At 39.5% G+C, this 21539-nt stretch overlaps 1 protein-coding gene across 1 annotated transcript in view; it reads right to left on the bottom strand.

The window, feature by feature from the left end:
* CUNH3orf70 (chromosome unknown C3orf70 homolog) overlaps nt 1-19128 on the bottom strand; it is an 81734-nt gene extending 62606 nt beyond the window's left edge. Inside the window, exon 1 of the mRNA XM_028101117.2 lies at nt 18778-19128. Within this exon, the coding sequence (XP_027956918.1) occupies nt 18778-18973 (196 nt within the window). The 5' untranslated portion in view covers nt 18974-19128. The remainder of the gene's footprint in view (nt 1-18777) is intronic.
* Nucleotides 19129-21539: the final 2411 nt, after the last annotated feature.

The raw sequence follows: 21539 nt of genomic DNA, 5'->3' as shown, positions 1-21539 counted from the left end.
ATAGGACATCAAAGAGAAACAAAAGCAAATCCTGTCTGGAGGAATTCCCATGGGTAACATTCCAAGAAATAGGTGCTCACAGGTAAAAAAAAATCACAAGATATACAAATGAACAAGACTCTTTGGAAATCCAGTAGAATCAGATCTATAAAACTTCTGGAACAATAAGAAATAGAACATAAAATAAGTATACTTGTTATGTTTACAGAAATAAAAGGAATTGAAAAGATGAGTAAAAACAAGGTAATTATTAAAATGAGCAAGTCTTTTTCAAAATGACTATTTGATACAGTACCAAACAGAACATCTGTAAAATAATACAATAAGTAAAAAACTCAATGGATTAATTTAATAACAGCTTAAACCCAATTGAAAAGCTAGTAAACCAGAAGACATAGCTAAAGAAATTATTGAGAATGCAAGATAGAGTGACAAAGTGATTCATGGTATGAAACCAAGTTTAAAAGACACAGATAAAGTGAAAATATAAAATTCATCTAATTAGAGTTCCAAAAGAAGGAAATAGTGAGAATAGGGAAATCATAAAATCTGAAGAGTGAAAAACATCAATCCACAGACTGAAGAAGCTAAATGAATCCCAAAGAGGATAAAGAAAAAGAATAACACATATAGACACACAATGAAATGCAGAACATCAAAGACAAAGAGGCTAAATTAAAAGCAGAGAGAAAAAAGATAACTTTCAAAGAAGTGACAAATTTACCACTGACTTCTCCACAGTAACAATGAACTCAGGAAAAAAGTGGAATGATATATTCAATACACTAGAAGTCTCTACTCAGTGAAAATATCTTTGAAAAATGGGGGTAAAAACAAACATAAATATGCCCAATGTCACTCATAACATGAGAAATGAAAATTTTAGCTACAATGAAATACCATTTTTAGGGGCGCCTGGGTGGCTCGGTCATTGAGTATCTGCCTTTGGCTCAGATCATGGTCCCAGGGTCCTGCGATCGAGCCCCGGCTCCCTGCTCGGTGGGAGGTCTGCTTCTCCCTCTCCCACTCCCTCTGCTTGTGTTCCCTCTCTCACTGTGTCTCTCTCTGTCAAATAAATAAAAATCTTTAAAAAGAAAGAAAAGAAATAGCATTTCTAACCAATCACACCAGCCAAAACTCAAAAGCTTGACAAAACACTCTACAGACTATGAGAAAATAGGCATTCTTACATGCTGCCAGTAGGAAGGCAAATGGTACAATCCATATGGAGCAAAATTTGGCAATATCTAACAAAAAAATATGTATTCTTTGATCCAGCAACCCCACTTCTAGGACTTTACTCTAAAGATACACCACTACAAAAATACAGTATATGTGCCTATTATCCACTACAACATTATTTGTAACAAAATAGGAGGAAAAAAAACCAAAACACCCATCAATAATAAACTGGTTAAAAACCGATGGCACATATAGACAGAGCACTATGCAGGCATAAAGAAGTAAGAAGGATCTCCATGAATGGTTATGAAATGGATTTTTAGAAATAAAGAGTAAAATAAAAAAGCATGATGCAGTAAGTAACAGAGTATGATTAACTATGGTTTAAGAAAGAAGGTGAAGTAAGAATGTGTATGTTTACATAAATACACAAATGTGTGTATGCACACATATAATACACTTACTTCTGCAGAAAGAAACACAAAATATAACAGAAAATTAATAAAAATGAGTGTCTGGAGGAGGTGAATTGGAAGGGGGTGGAAGGTACAGAAATACAAATGAGATTTTTGTCAGTATTCCTTTATATAGTTTTGATTTTTGAGTACCTACCCAAAAACTAAAATCAAATCAAGATGATAGAGACAAATACTTCCAGGAAGATGGAGACATACTTTTTCCTATTCTTCCTTACTAAGTACAACTAAAAACCCTTGACATTATATATAAAACAAACAGAAGATGACTCCTAAGAGGGAAGAAAAGGCTGACCACCTGGTGACCTCAGAGCCCAAGCAACAACATGGTGGTGAGTTCCCAGTTTTTTTGTGCAGATATATGCCAGGCTTGGAGAAAATGTCAACCAAAAAAGCCAATGGAACCAGACAAAAGATGTCCCAACAAATGTTTGCTCTCTCTGGTCAAAGGACAAGGAACAACCTAGCATGACAGAAAACGTTTAGACAATAATCACTCTACTCCAACCAAACATCAGAGAAAAAACTGTATACTCCACCCAATCCATGAAAGCAAAGACCAGGGGGAGAGAAAGAACCTGGACTTCTAATCTTGAAAAGCCCTAATAAGGTGTCTCAACACTCTAGCCAAGTGGTGTCAGAGACCTAGTGGAAAGTCAGGTAATGAGGTCATCCATACTGTGGTGTCAGTGGAAGCCTCTTGGAGAGCTAGAACCCACTCCCACCCAGCATTAACAAGGAAAACTCCCCTCCATTAGGTGTCCGTGAAGGCTGAGGGTAATACCTGGACTTGTACCTCTTCCTGGCAGTAATGAGGCAGTGCCCCCTTCCCTTGCTAGAGTGGTGTCAAAATAAAAAAATCCGGTAAAAACTGAGTGTTTAAGATCAAGAGTCCTATAACATAACACAAAAAAGTCCAGGTTTCAACTGAAAATCACTTGTTGCACCAAGAAACCAGGGAAAACTCAAACTGAATTAAAAGTGGCAATCAACAGATGCCAGCACTGAGATGGCAGAGATGTTAGAATTATCTGACAAGAAATTTAAAGCAGACATTATTTCAAAAAATACTTCAGTGAGCAATTATAAACCTGCTGGAAACAAAATCAAATAAAGTCTCAAAAAAGAAATTATCTCAGTAAATAGAAAAATTAGAACCAAACAAATAGGAGAACTGAAAAATACAGTAACTAAAACAGAAAACTCAGTGGATGAACTCAACAGAAGAATGGAAAAGGAAAGTTTCAATGGACAGGAAGATAGAATAGAAATTACCCAATTGAAAGAAAAGAGAAAATAAACTTAAAAAAAAACGGACAGAGCTGTTGAAGCCATTAGACCATAACAACAACAACAAAATCTAATGTTTGTGTTACTGAAGTCCCCAGAAGAGAAAAAAAAAGCAGAGCTGAAAAATGATTTTAAGAAATAATGACTGAAAACCTCCCAGATTTAGCTAGAGACATATCATATAGATTCAAGTATCTGAGCAAACCACAAACAGGAGAAACCCAAAAAAAATCTAGGCCAGGACACAACACACTCATATTTCTGAAAACTAAAGACAAAGAAAAAATCTTAAAAGCAGCCAGGAAAAAATAGTTCCTTACATATAAGGTAAAAAATTCAAATGTGAGAGCAGGAATAAATGATATAGAAACTAAACAAACAAACAAAAAATAGAAAAGATCAATTAAACCAAGAGCTGGTTCTTTGAAAAGATAAACAAAATCCATAAACTATTAGCCAGACTCATCAAGAAAAAAGAGAAAGAACCCAAATAGATGAAATCAAAAACAAAAGAGAAGTAACAACAGACACCACAGAAATACAAAGAATTATAAGAGACTACTACAAAAAATCATATACCACCAAATTAGACAACTTAGAAGAAATAATTAAATTCCTAGAAACAATCTTCCAAAACTGAATCAGGAAGAATTACAGAAAATCTGAACAGACCAACTACTAGAAATGAAATTGAATTGGTAATCAAAAAACTACCAAAAAATAAAAGTGCAGGACTAGATGGATTCACAGGCGAATTCTACCAAACATTTAAAGAAGAGTTAATACCGGGGCGCCTGGGTGGCTCAGTCAGTTAAGCGGCTGCCTTCAGCTCAGGTCATGATCCAGGGTCCTGGGATTGAGCCCCACGTCGGGCTCCCTCCTCAGTAGAGAGTCTGCTTCTCCCTCTCCCTCTGCCTGCCTCTCTGCCTACTTGTGCTCTCTATCTCTCTGTCAAATAAATAAATAAAATCTTTAAAAAAATAAAATAAAGAAGAGTTAATACCTATTCTCCTCAAAATATTCCAAAAAGTAGAAGAGAAAGAAAGGCTTCCAAATACTATGAAGGTTTCCAAATTCTATGAGGTTAGTATTACACTGATACCAAAACCAAAGACACCACACACAAAAAAAACTACAGGCCAGTATCACTGAAGAACACAGATGCAAAAATCCTCAACAAAATATTTGCAAACTGCTTTCAACAATACATTAAAAGGATCATTCACTAAAATCAAGTGAGATATAATCCAGGGATGCAAGGATGGTTTAACATTCACAAATCAATTAATGTGATATGCCACATTAACAAAACAAAGAACAAAAATTTTACAATCATCTCAATAGATGCAGAAAAAGCATCTGACAAAATTCAACACCCATTCATGATAAAAACTCGAGCAAAATGGGTTTAAAGAAACATGCCTCAGCATAAAGGTCATATATGAAGAAACAAAAGCTAACATACTCGATGGTGAAAAACTGAGAGCTTTTCCTCTAAGATCAGGAACAAGACAAGGATGTCCACTCTCACCACTTTCACTCAGCATAGTACTGGAAGTCCTAGCTATGGCAATCAGACAAGACAAAATAAAATAAAAGGTATTCATATTAGAAAGTTGGAAGTTAGGGCACCTGGGTGGCTCAGTCATTAAGCATCTGCCTTTGGCTCAGGTCATGATCCCAGGGTTCTGGAATCAAGCCCCATGTCATGCTCCCTGCTCAGCGGGAAGCCAGCTTCTCCCTCTGACCCTCCCCCTGCTTGTGTTCCCTCTCTCAATGTGTCTCTCTCTGTCAAATAAGTAAATAAAATCTTTTTTTTAAAAGAAAGTTGGAAGTTAAACTGTCACTATCTGCAGTGACATGATACTATACATAAAACCCTAAAGACTCCTCAAAACACTACTGGAAATAATAAATTCAGTAAAGTTGCAAGATACAGAGTTAATACCCAGATATTGGTTGCATTTCTATATATTAATAATGAAGTACCAGAAAGAGAAATTAAGAAAACAAATCCATTCACAGTTGCACCAAAAAGAATAAAATATCAAAATAAACCTAACCAAGGAGGTGAAAGACCTATACTCTGAAAACTATGAAACTGCAGATGATGCAAATAAATGAAAAGACATCCCATGCTCAGAGATTAAAAGAATATTGTTAAAATGTCCATACTACCCAAGGCAATCTATAGATTCAAAGCAATCTCTATCAAAATATCAATAGCATTTTTCATAGAACTAGAACAAATAATCCTAAAATTTGTATAGAACCACAAAAGACCACAAAGAGCCAAAGCAATCTTGAAAAAGAAGAATAGGGACGCCTGGGTGGCTCAGTCAGTTAAGCGGCTGCCTTCGGCCCAGGTCGTGATCCCAGGGTCCTGGGATCGAGTCCCACATCAGGCTCCTTGCTCAGCGGGGAGCCTGCTTCTCCCTCTCTCTCCCTCTGCTTGTGCTCTGTCAAATAAATAAAATCTTAAAAAAAAAAAAGAAAAAGAAGAATAAAGCTGGAAGTATTACAATCCTAGATTTCAAGTTATACTACAAAGTAGTTGTAGTAATCAAAACAGTATCGTACTGTTACACACATATATCAATGAACAGAATACAGAGCCCAGAAGTAAACTCACATTCAAATGTGTGTGACTCAAATGGTCAATTAATCCATGACAATGTAGGCAAGAATACACAATGGAGAAGAGACAGTCTCTTCAACAAATAGTGCTGGGAAAGCCAGATAGCTATATGCAAAAGAATGAAACTGGACCACTTTCTTGTATCAAATACAAAAATAAACTCAAAGTGGATTAAAGACCTAATAGTGAGACCTCAAACTATAAAACTCCTAGAAGAGAACATAGGCAGTAATTTCTTTAACACTGGCCATAGCAACATTTTCTAAATAGGACTCCTATAACAATGAAAACAAAAGCAAGAATAAACTATTGGGACTACATTAAAATAAAAAGCTTCTGCACAGTAAAAGAAATCATCAACAAAATGACAAGGCAACCTACCAAATGGGAGAAAATATTTGCAAATGATATATCCGATAAGGGGTTAATATCCAAAACATATAAAGAACGTATACAACTCAACACCAAATAATGATAAAAATCATTATCTGATTAAAAATTTCAGAGAACTTTTTCCAAAGAAGACATACAAACATCAAATAGACACATGGAAAGATGCTCAACATCACTAATCATCTGGGAAATGCAAATCAAAACCACATTGAGATATGACCTCATACCCATTAGAATGGTTAGAATCAAAAAGACAGTAAGTGTTGACAAGGACATGGAGAAAAAGGAACCCATGTGTATCACTGGTGGAATGTATACTGGTACATCCACTGTGGAAAACATGTGCATGTGTGGCGGCAAAATATATGAGAAATCTCTGTACCGCCATCTCAATTTTGTTGTAAGCCTAAAAATGCTCTAAGAAACTAAAGTCCTAAAAAAAATGGATAAAATGCATTTCAGCAAAGAGGATATGCAAAAGGCAAATAAGCACATGAATGTTAATAGGTAAATGCAGATTAAAATCAAAATGAGTTATCAGTACACATCTATCAGAATGACTGCAATAAAAAGAGCAATACCACCAAATGCTGACAAGAATGTGGAGAAGAAACTGGATCACTCATACATTGTTGGTGGGAAAATAAAATGGTACAATCTCTATGGGAAATAGGTTAGCAGCTTCTTAAAAAACTAAACAGGCAATTACCATACAACCCAGCAACTGCAACCCTCAGCGTTTATCCCAGAGAGATGAAGACTTTTGTTCGAACAGAAAATTGTACACAAACGTTATGGCAGGTTTATTTGTAATAACTAGAAAGTTGCCACACCAGATGCCCTTCCATGTGTGAATGCTCAAACTATGGTACATGTATGCCATGGAATACTACTCAACAATACAAATGAACAAACTACTGATACACTCAACAGCATGGATGAATCTCCAGAGATCATGCTGAGTGAAGAAAAGCAATCCCAAAAGGTTACATACTGTATGATTCCATTTATAAAACCTTCTGGAAATGGTAAGATTATAGAAGTGGAGAACAGATTAGTGATTGCCAGAAATTAATGAGGGGGTAGGCCAGTACGGAAAATAGGTGTGGCTATAAAAGGGTAACATGAGATAACTTGCCATGATGGAAATGTTATTTATTTTGGCTGTATCCAACTGATACTGTACTACAGTTTTGTAAGAAGCTACTACTGGAAAACTGGATAAAGGATACATGAGATTTCTGTATTATTTCTCACAAATGCATATAAATCTACAAATTGTTTCAAAATAAAAAGTTTAATTTTTTTAATGATTTTATTTATTTGTGTGTGTGAGAGAGAGGGCACACAAGCAGGGGGAGCAGCAAGCAGAGGGAGAAGCAGGTAGAGGGAGAAGCAGGCTCCCTGCTGAGAAAGGAGCCCGATACAGGATTTGATCCCAGCACCCTGGGATCATGACCTGAGCCGAAGGCAGATGCTTAACCGACTGAGCCACCAAGGAGCCCAAAAAGTTTAATTTTAAAAAGATTAAAAAAGTGAACACAAAATTGCTTAGAATCAAAAATAAATGAACTTAGTTGCCACACAGAAAATTTTTTCAAGAAACTTCTCAAGACAATGCTCTGACTACACATCCTTCCTGAGATATAGCTTAAAGACCAAAACATGTAAAGAATCTTAAACTTTATTCATCAGTTTGTTGTTGTTGGTATTGGTACTAATGTAATAATCCCTAAACTATCTTGTGTGTAGCTGAGGATAGAGGAAATGAATAAGTATTATGATGTATTGGAAACCAGGGTTTTTACCCACAGAGAAGCGAGATACAAATACGGAATGGGGAAAAGTGAAGGATGGAAACACACACACACACACACACACACACACACACACACACACACACACACACACACACACTTCCTAAATCTGTCCACTGAAAGGGCCTAAACACAGTACCATCCCAGTAGAAATAAGCACACCAAAAGCTCAGATAATAGTTTCCATGCCTTTCATCACTAAAAGGAACATGGGATCCTTAGAAAAACAACAGATTTTTGGTCTGAGGCAGAGAAAATACTATGTAAGCCTGGAACAATCTGTTCCAGAAAATAGGAAAGTACTCAAAAAATGATAGGGGCATGTCAAAAGGACACAGAATCCAGCTTGAAGGGGCTCGCACTGGCCAAATTTAAGACAGTTTGACCATCAAAAAAGTTATGGTACTTAATTATAATACAATGAATAAAAAAGAACCAAGTTATCTATAGTAATACTTAAAAAAAGGGATGTAGGTAGGAAAAAAAAACCTCTTCTTTATAAAACAATGCTTTCAAATGGTAGAAAGAATGGCAGAATTAGAAAATACCATTTTGCAACCACCAATATAATAAGTGATCCACTTAAGACTCTTGAGTCAATACTGAAATCACTAGGTTAAAGTCTGTTAGAGAAGAGGATATTCATTCAGTGTCAAAGTAGTCATCCCACAAATACTGTATTAAAAACAAAAGGAATAAAAATTGTTTAAAAAAGAAAAGCAACAAAGGGGAAATGGTATCTTTTTTTTAAGATTTTATTTATTTATTTGAGAGGGAGAAAATGAGAGACAGAGAGCATGAGAGGGAGGAGGGTCAGAAGGAGAAGCAGACTCCCCGCTGAGCAGGGAGCCTGATGCAGGACCCGATCCCAGGATTCCAGGATCATGACCCGAGCCGAAGACAGTTGCTTAACCAACTGAGCCACCCAGGCACCCTGGGAAGTGGTATCTTTATAACGGACTTGTCAATTATCGCCTTAGCATTAGCAGTAGTGGAACAACTTGACATTCTATGTCTCCTCATGTGATACTATAAGGAGGATACAATACCACCTATGTAATAAACTCAACAAAAATGTTAACCTAAATCTAATCATGATTAAACAATTAAGCAAATTTAAAATATGAGACATTCTACAGACTTGGACTTTTCAAAAATTTCAATGTCATCCCCCAAAAGTGTGATTATTCTAGAATGATTAAAGGAGACTAAAATATTATAATAATGAAATGTGATCTATAAATCTTGATTGGACCCTGAATTTTTTTAAAAGTCAGCTATAAAAGTCATTTTTTAAAAAGATTTTATTTATTTATTTATTTATTTGAGAGAGCCAGAGAGAGAGCACAAGCAGGGGGAGCAGCAGAGGGAGAAACGGGCTCCCTGCTCAGCAGGGAGCCTTATGTGGGGCTTGATCCCAGGACTCTGGGATCATGACCGAAGCAGAAGGCAGATGTGTAACTAACGGAGCCACCCAGGCACTCCTAAAAGTCATTTTTTGACAATTAAGGAAACTGTATATCAGATGGCATTGCTGAGTTAGTGTTAATTATCTTAGATGTGATTAGTATTGTAATTATAGAGGAAAATGTCCTCATTCTTAAGAGAGGCATGCTGAAATATTTAGGTGAAACATCATATTTGCAACTTTTAAATAGTTTAGGAAAAAGTATGTATGCATAAGTGTATGTGTATAGACAGAAAAAGATAAAGCAAATGAGTCTAAATAGAATACCAAATTATTACACTCTTACTGTTTTTATTTCACTAAAGTCCATTATAACGAGATACAGAGGAAGAAATATACATCTGTATTACATCAAAATGTTTAGCTTTAAATGGACAGATAAGCACTAGGCAAATTAAAGGATTGTCCTGAAGAGACTGTTCTAGGGCATTGTGCAGACAGAGCTAGAGGGATTTATTATACATTGCTGGTACTCCAGATATTGCATGTTTTTGGCAGTGTACTTACAGAATACTGTTAAATATCAGAAAATTGAAGAACCAACAATAACAAGAGAAACACAAAACAAAAATTCTGTGAACTTGAGTAAAGTAATTTGCAAAGACTACAATTAAGTTGACTTTGTCCAGCATTCTAGCAGCCAGGACTACTTTATCAAGTAGGAATTTTGCCATTTTTCCATATAAAATCAGCATTCCAAATGATGGCCAAGTATCAACCACAGGATCCTGACAAGGCTTCTAAATCATCCAAGTTAAATATATTCCATTTCATTTTAATACAATATAACTTTTACAATATTCTGATCCTTTGAAACCTGTTGAGCCATATTTGCTGTATATGAAAGCTCTCTATTAATTGGTATATCTGATTAACCAGAAGTATCCATTCCTTAAAACGGGACACAGAAGGGGCTTGGGAGTTGGAGCACACTGTAAGATTTCATGACAAAAAGTAGATAATTATCACATAATAACTATTACAAAATAGGCCTTCCAACAATGAGGGTAATAAAAAACAGTAATTTCTAAATGCAGTATTCAAAATATATCTTTTTACTATCTTTGTTGGCTTGAGTGTTTAAATGAACAAATGAGTAGGGTCACAAAGTGAATTTCAGATTAAACGAGGACATTTGTGGAAGGGGGAAGTTGCTAAGTTGGGGACTGATGATCATTACACTATGAGACTAGTACTGTTATGTTATTATCCCCATATTAAAAGTGAGGAAACTGAAAGAGGTTAACTTCTCCCAAACCACGTAACTAGTTAAGTGGGCAGAGCCGGGATCCACTTAGTCCAACATCAGAGCCTGCCCTCAGGATGATTACACTATCTGGTATTTCCAATTTTTGTTCACTGTTTTTTCTGAGGAGGGCCTGATGCCACCCTTTACTGAATACCTTCAGTAAGTACTTTGCTTGTGTCATTTAATCCTCACAACCACCCTGTGAAATAGGACTTTTATTCCTGTTTTACAGAGGGAACATTAAGGCTGAGAGTGGTTGAGTAACTTGCCCAAAGTTACACTGCCAATAAATGGAGGAATGATGATTCAAACCAATGTCTAGGATTACATCCTGCCTTCCTTGTTCTATGTATAAACCATTCCTTATTTTTCAAGAAAGCAAATCTTCTACCAGATAACTTTCGATTGTTAAACACGTGTTCCTATTATGGTCTGGAATTAACACTTAATTTTTCTAAAAATGTTCTTTCTTGTAATTAATGAAATTCTACAGTATGAGAAAAGAAACCTAAATAAAATGAAGGTTTTGGAATGTAGGAAATTATCCTAGAAACATCCTCAAAAGCTATCTAGTTCAAGTCCCTAAGTTCAACAGGCGTGGAAGCCAGCAATAATTAATGGTATGCATGCAAATCTAACAACAACAACAAAAAGGGGTGGGGGGCTTGCCCCAGTTAGGGATCAGCTGAGGATATGAGATGACTGAAGCTTCATATTATACCACTACATTGTTAGTTTCTGTTTTGTTTTTTTTTAAGATTTTTATTTTTATTTGAGAGAGAGAGAGCACAAGCGGGGGGAGCAGCAGAGGGAGAGGAAGAAGCAGGCTCTCTGCTGAGCAGGGAGCCCGATGCAGGGCTCAATCCCAGGACCCTGAGATCATGACCTGAGCAGAAGGCACTTAATCAACTGAGCCACCCAGGCATCCCCATTGTTAGTTTTTTTAAAAGCACCGTTTTACAGTGCTTACAACAACTCTGAAAATGCTCATATTGCATACAATTGCCCTTCTTTGAAAATCAGAAACCAGGGGCGCCTGGATGGCTCAGTCAGTTAAGTGTCTGCCTTTAGCTCAGGTCATGATCTCAGAGTCCGAGGATTAAGCCCTGCATTAAGTTCCCTGCTCAATGGGGAGTCAGCTTCTCCCTCTGCTCCCCATCTGACTCGTGCTCTCTCTTTCTCACACTCCCTCAAATAAATAAGATCTTTTTTTAAAATAAATAAAATCTTTAAAAAAATAAAATAAAAATAAAAAATAAGATCAGAAACCATCCTCATTTTACTTCATTTACTTAATTCTTGCTTGTTCCAGGAAGAATGTAAAACAGCTGAAACTCATCCTCACTGTTACCTTGAGTGGAACCAAGTTGACCCAGAGCGCTGGTTGCCAGCTGGTTTGTGAGACTCTGACGTACATTTACCATATGCAGCCAAAGTGACTCTATGTGACCACTGAGAAGTTCCCTAATCTAAAAAAGTAGGATAACAATACCTACCCCACAGGGCTGTTGTGAGGTTTAAATGAGCTGACACATGCAGAAAGATGATGCCTACATATATAAAGATTACGTGCAAAAAGATATGCCTACATATAAGCACAGTCATTGTTATTGTTGAAGTTGGTATGTGTCCATGATTGAAGCACCATGTGGGTGGAAAAAACCTATCACTTTTCTCTCTCTCTAAAAACCTTTGAGGAATCTCACTCCGAACTTAATGTAGCACTTGTCCCCGTAACATTTATATCCTCCTCCTTCAACCACTAGTCATGGTAAGAACCCTCACTCTTAGGAAAAAAGCTCCTGTGGACTCCTTCCTCTAGTCAAATGACCACTCCGTGGTTTTTTTGTTTTTTTGCTAGTTTTCACTGTCAAACTTTTTTTTTTTTTTAAGATTTTATTTATTTATTTGACAGAGAGAGACACATCGAGAGAGGGAACACAAGCAGGGGGAGTGGGAGAGGGAGAAGCAAGCTTCCTGCCCGGCAGGGAGCCTGACGCTGGGTTCCATCCCATGATCTGAGCCAAAGGCAGGCGCTTAACGACTGAGCCACCCAGGCCCCCACTGTCAAACTTAAGTATATTTTCTGTAGCAACTGTTACTGATATGATTGAGATGCCGCTTAGGAAAAACAGCTGGCATTACCGTGGGGAAGTCAGAACTTGACTTTGTGAGTTTCCCCTTAGTTGTACAGAAGCAGGAAAACAGAACAAATAGAATAACACAAAAACCACAATGCTAATATACTAACTAATGAAGAGAAGAGTATTTGCCCAAAGGTCCTGAGAGTTAAATTCTCTAATCAGCTCCTTCTCTACCTTAAAGGAAATCTATAAATGGGAAACCAAATTATAGCCAAATATTTGTATGATAGTCCAATCATACAGACATGATATTTAAGTTCTGGGCAGTGTTATCACCTTCTCTGAACATCCTGAAAAAACACTTCCAAATTCTGCCTCTCCAATTTCCATTTTTCAGTATTTCCAAGCTGCCCATCCACCTTCTGCTGTGACAGTCTTTCTTTAGATATGTTAATATCATCTATTAGACTACATCAAGTCCCACTCTTCCAGCTTTCAATCTGAGAAAGACAGACATCTTTTAAGATGTCTTCTGCAGAAAACTGAACTCATCTATTATGTGATTTTATTAAGCCAACTCTGAGTTCTGCTGATGGCACCAACATCATACCACGTACACTCCCCACCCACCCCTGTCACCTTCTAATCACTTTTTCTTCCTTAATTCTTAACTTAGATTTCATTCCCCATCACATCCTATGACCTCTTTATAGTTCTCATTCTTCTGTATTCACTTTTGCAATTGTTAACAATTTCCCACCCATTTCTTAACAACCTTCCCCATCACTGGCTTTAATGGAGCCAAGAAACGGCTGATGTGCATGTTAATTTTAAATCGTTCTGTAGAACCTATGGTGGTTAAGAGTCTAGGTCCTAGGAATGAGACAGACCCGGATCCAAATCCAGTTTCTACTTTTACTAGCTATGTGCCCATGGGAAAGTTACTTAACTTCCCCCTAAGCCTTTTTCTTCAACTGTAGAATGGACATGACATAATTGTCTATTTAGTGCTTAGCTTAATAAGCTTACTCTGGCACGAAGTAATCACTCAAAAAATATTAACTATAATTTCCGTGTCCTAATTCTCAGCTCCTGTCATTTTTTTTAAGATTTTATTTATTTATAAAATTTGACAGAGAAAGAACAAGAGACACAAGCAGGGGGAGCAGCAGAGGGAGAGGGAGGAGCAGGCTTCCCGCTGAGCAGGGAGCCAGATACGGAGCTCAGTGAGGGGCTCGATGCGGGGCTCAGTCCCAGGACCCTGAGATCACGACCTGAGCCGAAGGCAGACACTTAACCAACTGAGCCACCCAGGCACCCCAGCTCCTGTCATTCTATTCTTCTCTTTCTACTTTGAAGAATTCAAATAACTGTGACTAAATACTGCAATTAAATATATTCCTGAAGTTACTGTTGCAGGATTAAACCTTTCACCCTCTTCTTCAGTAATAAAGAAAATCACTATTTGTATGTTTTGCCAATATCTAAGAAATAACCTGCTAAAAACTGATTTAATCTTCATACTCTTTCTTTTCTTAAAGATTTTATTTCTAAATAATCTCTACACCCAACATGGGCCTCGAACTCACAACCCTGAGATTAAGAGACACACACTCCAACTGAACCAGCCAGGTGCCCCTAATCTTCATAATCTTTCTTAAGACACTCATTTCCCTTGGCTTCTGCAATAAAATCTGCAAAAAAAAAAAAAAACCTTCCATATTTTCTTCTCTCGAATTTCTTCTTAGACTCTACTGCGAGTTCATCCTCCTATACCCAAAACTCTAAATATTAGTATTCTAAAGGGAAAGCCTAAGCATTTTCATTTCTCATACTATAGTCTCTCCCTTGGTGGTCTTCTTGCTTCATCATGGCCACAACTACAATCTATAAATAAATAAATGACTTCCATATTATCTTTAGTGCAGACCTCTCCTCTAAGTTCTAGATCCCATACCCAATTGCCTACTGACATTACCATGTGATGACAAGGCAGCTTAAACTCAATAGATCCAAAACCGAATTCATGGTCTCCCTGGATTCATTATCCATGTTCAGTCAAACCCTAGTTCATCTCTAGTATTTTGTGTTGTTAGTGAATGAATGGCACCACCAACCATCCAAGATGCATAAGGCAGAAGTCTAGAAGTTATCCTTTATAACTTTCCTCTTCCTCCCTCTCTAAATCTAATCTATTCCAATTTCCATTTATGGATATTATTGTATGAATTTCTATCTATTTTTTACACTAATACCAAAATAATCTCCCTTGCTAGTTTCATTCCTCTACTACCCATATTATTACTATAATGTTAAGGTCTCTATCAATTGAAACTTCAGACTCCTCACCTTTCCTGTCCATCCCCCACTTACATCTCAACAATCTAATGTATTATGCTTTCTAAATAATCTACTTGCTCTAGCCACAAAATCTACTTTATAATATCTGCATATAATTTATTTTTTCCAATCCCTCTTCCCTAGAAAAGCCATGTCTTTTTTTTCTCTCAAAATTCCTCTTGGAATCCTTCACTCATTAATTCCATCCAATATCACTCCTTATGGGGGGAAAAAGTTACACATTCAGGGCCACAGTTTATTTAACCCAATAATCTCTCTTTGACAGCGACACCTATAGAACATTTCATAGTTTTCCTCCCAGACATAGTCCTTAAAGTCTGTCATTATCCAAATAAACTATTTCCTTTAATAATATAAGTACCACATCTATGTATACATGTTTTATATATCTTTTATAAACATGTATATATTATCAACCTTTTCTATTTCATAAGGTTATGAATTTCACAACTTTAACACAAATAATATATAGCTGAACTTTCTTCATTTGTTCTGAAATACCTCTCTCAAGTATCAAAGTGGTCCTATCATTTCAGCATTTTCTCATTTGGTGAACAGTTGATAGTTTTTTCACCCATATCACTTGTGATTTTAAAGGAATACAAAAATAAATACAGCATGAATCATGTCCTTATACTCTGCTTAAAGGGCATGACCCAGCTGTATTAATATTTGTATCCCTAGTTTCCATAATAATGTCTCACAAAGAGAAGGTACTCAATACACGTTCAACAGAATTAAAAGAATTTTGCTTAGGACTGATGTTGTAATGTTCATGAGTGCCAAAAAGAAAGCAGAACTTCTCAAATGTGTGAACTCTGTTTTTTTTTTCTTCAAGAAAAACGATATTTGGACTAAAAAAGGGTAGAAAGAACTGATTCCCAGTATAGGTGAGAAGACTGTAACAGAGCACCTTGCTGCTGTAAATGAAATGAAGCTCCTTGTGAATGTGATCACTGAATCACTGCTAGTGGAGGAAGCATGGAGACCTGGAGGGTTGCCAAACACTGGAAACAAGCAAATAAATGTAGATCTGATTTTTTAAAAAAATAAATAAAAAAGAACAGAATTGACAACAAAATAGTCCAATATACTCGGCATCAATCCTTTCCTAAATTCAAATTATTTATTTAAAAAACAGCTTCTAATCACTTTGAAACAAAAATGGTAAGCATTTGTGGAACCAACTTAAGTAACCAGACTAATCTAATTTCCTTTCTTTTTTTAAAGAATGTCTTTATAGACAGACTTGTATCAAAAAGAAGCAATAAAAATAGTATCAGATTTCAACAAGGTAGGATTTCAACAAGGTATATGACCAGGCTCTCATTACGCCATATGGTTAAGATAAATATAAGGTGGATAACAGTACAACTGCCAGCTAATTATCTGAATGATCATAACAATGAATGTTTCTTAATGAAGTGCCATCAACTTGAAGGTCTGTTCTACCCACAAGGTTCAGGATGCCTCTCTGTGGCCCTCTCCTATTCAAAAATGTTATCACTAATTTGAATGAAGACGCAAAAGGCTACTATACTACTGCCTTCATCCAATATATGGCTGACATGAAACTAGGTAGCACAAATATGTATTAAGAAAGAGCTGGGAAAAAACAATGATAAGCCAGATAAATGGGCTAACTCTAATTAAGACGCAATTTAATAGGGAAAAATATCTAAGGTATCAGTGTCCAAAAAAAAAAAAAAATACATAGAGAACTGTGAGATAAGCAAGTCCTACGAGTTCACTGACACATATGTAAAACAAACAAAAAAGGGGTTTAATGGCTTTAATTGACAACAGTCTCACTTCAATCTGACAGCAGCAAGCTCGGTATGATGAGGATCTCAGAAAAGCTAATGGGATGCTAGATGCAGCAGTAGCAGTATCTCAAACATGGGAGGCAGCAGTCCTGCTCGATGCTGGACTGATCCGACCACAAATGGGAGGTTGTGTATCCTTCTAAGGGAGGGTCACAGTCTTCAAAGGATCATAACCATATTGGCACATGTTCAGAACAGAACAACCAGGATGCTCAGGACCCTGGATACCACTCCACAAAAGGAGAGGCAGGAGGGAATAAAGATTTATAAATAGGACAAAACAATGCCTTGAGAGGAAAATGATGGCTACTTTCATTCAGTCACTCAATGAACATGAATTTCAAATCTAGTTCAGGCCAGACACTGTGACAATGTCTGGGCATACAGAGAGAAGATAGTCTATGTCCGTGGAATATTCATATGCTTATCTGAAGAGCTGAAAAAGCCATGTTCTGAAAAACGATGAAACTGTTCTATATGATTTCATAAGGTAGAAAACAAACCCGTGGAAAGAAGTTAGAAAGTAACTGATTTCAGCTCCATATGAGAGTATTTTAAGAATCAAAGATGTCTTAAGAAGCTTCCTGAGAAGAATGCAAGGTTCCCATCAGGAATGTTGTACTTAGTGGAGAGACTGCTGAAATAAGACAGGCACTGAACTGACCATCTTTAATGTTCCTCGTATTCTATGCTAGGAGTCTATATTTCCCTAGGGAATGGACTCTCACCAGATTCACCATACTTGTGCACTTCAGTATCACAGGTTTCCTACAGCTGCTACTTCCAACTTTGTACCCTGTCCCCCACTGAAATGGTGCTTTATAACGGGGAACGGATCTGAGAGCAATAGGAATAATGAAATACAAGAAACTGAACCATCAGGACACAGAACACACACCAAAAAATCAATACTGTTCAATGTAAAGAAAATGTAGGAATTCTCTATCCTTTAAGTCATAAATTCAAATTAAAAATATCTCACTACGTTCAATTAACCTAAACAAGGACTTGTCAATGTACTGCATGTCTTGTTGGGAGCCATTTTTTTCTAACCAACAAGGAAAAAACAATTTTAACTTAAGATCACTTTGAGAATTTGTGTCCTGAATAAACACGCCAAAAACCTCCATTGTAAGGGTATGTGGAAACTAAGTTTATAACATATTTCTTTAAAAAATGATTTATTGGATGTAGCAGACCTAATACCATGAACTAATCAAATTGTGGAATTCTGATTAAATGGCTACTTAAGTTTAATCCATTTGAAAAAAACAGGCAAGATAAACAGAAAAGGCCTAGCCCATTTAGTTCTGGCTTTTATAAATTGGTTTAATATCCTTTAAGCTTACTTTCATTCATTTTATTTTGTAATTTTAAAACAGTCTCCTATATTGGCTCCATATGCTACAACTAGGTATTGAAAGAGTTCATCCTTCCAAACTGTTAATACTAACTTCTTAGTAGTATTACTAAGCTGTCCCTTACACTTTAGCGCTTTCTCAATTTGGATACAATAAATGGGCCACAATTCGATTACCAAGGGCTCTTTCTTTTTAAGAGCAGCCTGGAAAAGACGAAAAGTGAGAAAGAAAGGAGAGCATGTTTAACCACCAGCCCTGAAAAAAGGCTTCCCCTCTGGCTGTCAACTCTGACGGCGCTCTACCATTTCTCAGCACACTGCCTGGTCATTTCAAATAAAAAAAGAAAAAGAAACCAAAACAGATTCCAGTTTTCCTGGGACAGGGAGATCCCCTTTTGTAGAAGTGGCTAAAGCTATAGGCTCCCCATGGGATTTCATCTCGTTGCCGAGGCAGCGCCAACAGAGGCGTCCGGCGCCAGGTCAGCGCCAGCCCGCCCGGAGCCCACGGTGGCCCCAACCATCGTAAGAGCAACCGGCCAAGCCCGGAGCCGCAGAGTCCCAGCCGCGACCCCGGACAGCCTCGCGAGCGCCCCGGGACGGTGGCGGAAGGCGGGGAAACGCGGCTCGACTTACAGTGACACCATCCTAGGTGACAGCACCAGTGCAGCTTGAAGCATTTGCCGTGGCTGTGCGTGGCACAGATGGAAAGCCCGTCGCACGGCTGGAAGTCGGGTCTGCGAGCAGCGCAACTCCGCGCCAGGGCCTGAGCCTCGTCCACTTTCTCGCTCTTCCAACCCCGCTCGGGCGCCGACGCCGACGCCGCACTCATTTCCGCTCCCTCCGCGGAGCCGAGGCCCGGACCCTGGGAGAAGCGGCGTCTGGGCGGGCAGGAAGCCGAGCCGGCAGCAGGCGTGCGAGGGCGCGGGCCGGGAGTCACGCCAGCGCGCGTGGCGGTGGCGGTCCTGCTGGTGGCGGTGTTGGTGGCGGCGGGAGCGCGGCGTCCCAGGCTCGCAGAGGAGCCGCCCCGGGCGCTGCGACCGGGGGCTGGGCCTGCCGCCGCCTGCCTTCCTCCGCCGCGGCGCGCGCCGCGTCCCCACGCGCACACGGGCGCGCGCGCTGACCGGTCCCGGCAGGCACCAAGCGTCGGTCAGCGAGCCCGGCCTCTTCACACACGCTGTCTGCGTCCCCTCCCGTCACAGCAATTCCTTGACACACACTCACTCATTCCTCCGAGACCGACGCCGACCGACAGACGGCCATTGTGAACATACAAGCGCCTCGGCGGCTTGGTATTTACAGGCACAGCAGCTTACACGCGCACTTCCCACACACACTTCCCGCCGAGGTGGGTCGTCTCGAGAAATCCACCGAGGACTGTGCACACCGAGGACACGCCCACCCGAGCCGCTCGGTGGGCTGGTCCCGGCGCATCTGCCAGCGAGGTTTTCTCATACACACAGCCTCTCCCCACACGCGGCTCACATTTCCCTCGTACACGCCTCCCAGAGTAGGCACCGAGGCCCCTCGGAGGCGCGCGCGCCTGAACGCGCGCGCGCACTCCCCCAGGGCATGCGTCCCGCTCCGGGCGCGGCCACTCCGCCACGCTCCAGGGACCCAAGCCTCCCGCCCTGGGCCGCCGTGCCCGCGGGAACCATTGCCCGCTGGCCCTGAGGGCGCCCTCCCGCCCCAGCCCCAGTTTCCATGGGGGCTGCAGCCCCACCTTGCTGAGTGGGAAAGTAACCTGTGGGGGATGGGGGCTGCGTGTGTGTGTGTGTGTGTGTGTGTGTGTGTGTGTGTCTCAGAGACAGAAAGAGATGCATTTGCGGTGCACAGACTGGTGTGTGGAATGTGTTGATGGGTGTGTAGTTTGGTGTGTATGTGGTATGTGGTTGTGTCTGTTGAGTATGTGTGGTGGGTATGTGTGTGTGGTTGGATGTGTTAAGTGTGTACGTGGTATATATGGAATATGTGTAGTGTGTATGGTGCATGTGACCGTTTCCTGGTGTGTGATGAGGTGTGTGTATACAGGAGAATAGTGTGGATGTATACGACCAATGTGGAGTGTGGGTGGTGTGTATGTTTGTGTAGTGGAGTATATGTGGTCTGTGTAGTATGTGCAGTTGTGTATGCGTGTACACAGTGTGCGGGTGGATGTGGTTCCATACGTTTTGTGTATATACACATGGTATGTGGTGACATATGTATTGTGTATATATGTATGTGTGCCGTTGTGGGACCTGTGACCGGTATGTCGAGTGTGTGTGCCCAGTACATATGTGGGCAGAGTTGGGTGTGTGTGGTACATGTGGGTGTGGGCACACAAACAGGATCCTTGTCTGCACACACACACAAAGACTCTTGTGTGTGCCTTTGTGTGTTAATGCCTGCCCTGGCCAGCGGGTGTGACTGGCCCGGATGGTGGCTGAGGCTCCTCTGCACGATCAGCTTGCCTTCTTCCCTCCTGGGGACGAGTTGCTCCAAATAGATTTTCCATGCCAGGCTCAGCTGCTGAGAACCCACCCCGGGCTGGATTCAATGAAGAGAAAACAAACCATTTGCTCCCAGGGAGCATGGTTGGGGATTAGCATTTCCCTGCAACAAGGCCAGACCTAGCCTTGAACACAGAAAAGGAGGGGACCTACTCTCAGTTATTTGCCGTTTTTCAGAGCAGAGGAAAATGCCTGTAATTGCCAAGGTTCAGGGAACAACAACAAAGCCTTTCAGTACAAGTGCTGTGTGGGAACATATTTATGCCCAGGTCCACTTTCTCCATTACTTTATTCCTTTCCTGCTTTGCACTGACAAGGAGACTCGTCATGGTTTTGAAATAACGAAATTCATCTTCAAGCACAGAAAATCCTTGCTGCCATAAGCAATCTTTTATAATTTTCCCTTTTATTTAACCTTCGCTTGAGAAGGGAAATGTAATTTGCATATATCTGATTTGAGTGAAGTCTTCATTTATTAGGGGTTAGGGAGAGACTCAATTTAGTGGGAACGGAATTTTCAAGAAAGGTCAGAATCAAAATCACAAAATATGGTTCCCCCAAAACTTAACATTGAAACAGCTATAAATATGAAGCATCATCTCTTCAGCTTCAGCCCCAGGCGCCCCTCTCCTGAAAAAAATCCTAATGAAATACATCCCTGACTCATAAAATCTGTCTATTCTGGCTATTAATTTCACAGTCTGACCCACCTCAGAATAACATGAGTAAAAGGAAAACTTGGGGCACCTGGGTGGCTCAGTTGTTCAGCATCTGCCTTTGGCTCAGGTCATGATCCCAGGGTCCTGGGATCGAGGCCCGCATGGGGCTCCCTACTCAGCAGGAAGCCTGCTTCTCCCTCTCCCACTCCCCCTGCTTGTGTTCCCTCTCTCGCTGTGTCTCTCTCTG

This window comes from Eumetopias jubatus, unplaced genomic scaffold (genome assembly GCF_037043125.1).
Source record: "Eumetopias jubatus isolate StellerSeaLion01/CBP00866 unplaced genomic scaffold, mEumJub1_p1.0 scaffold_1, whole genome shotgun sequence".
Classification (NCBI taxonomy): Eukaryota; Metazoa; Chordata; class Mammalia; order Carnivora; family Otariidae; genus Eumetopias; species Eumetopias jubatus.
The sequence above is the reverse complement of the archived record's forward strand: the minus strand, read 5'-3'. Positions and strand labels throughout refer to the sequence as shown.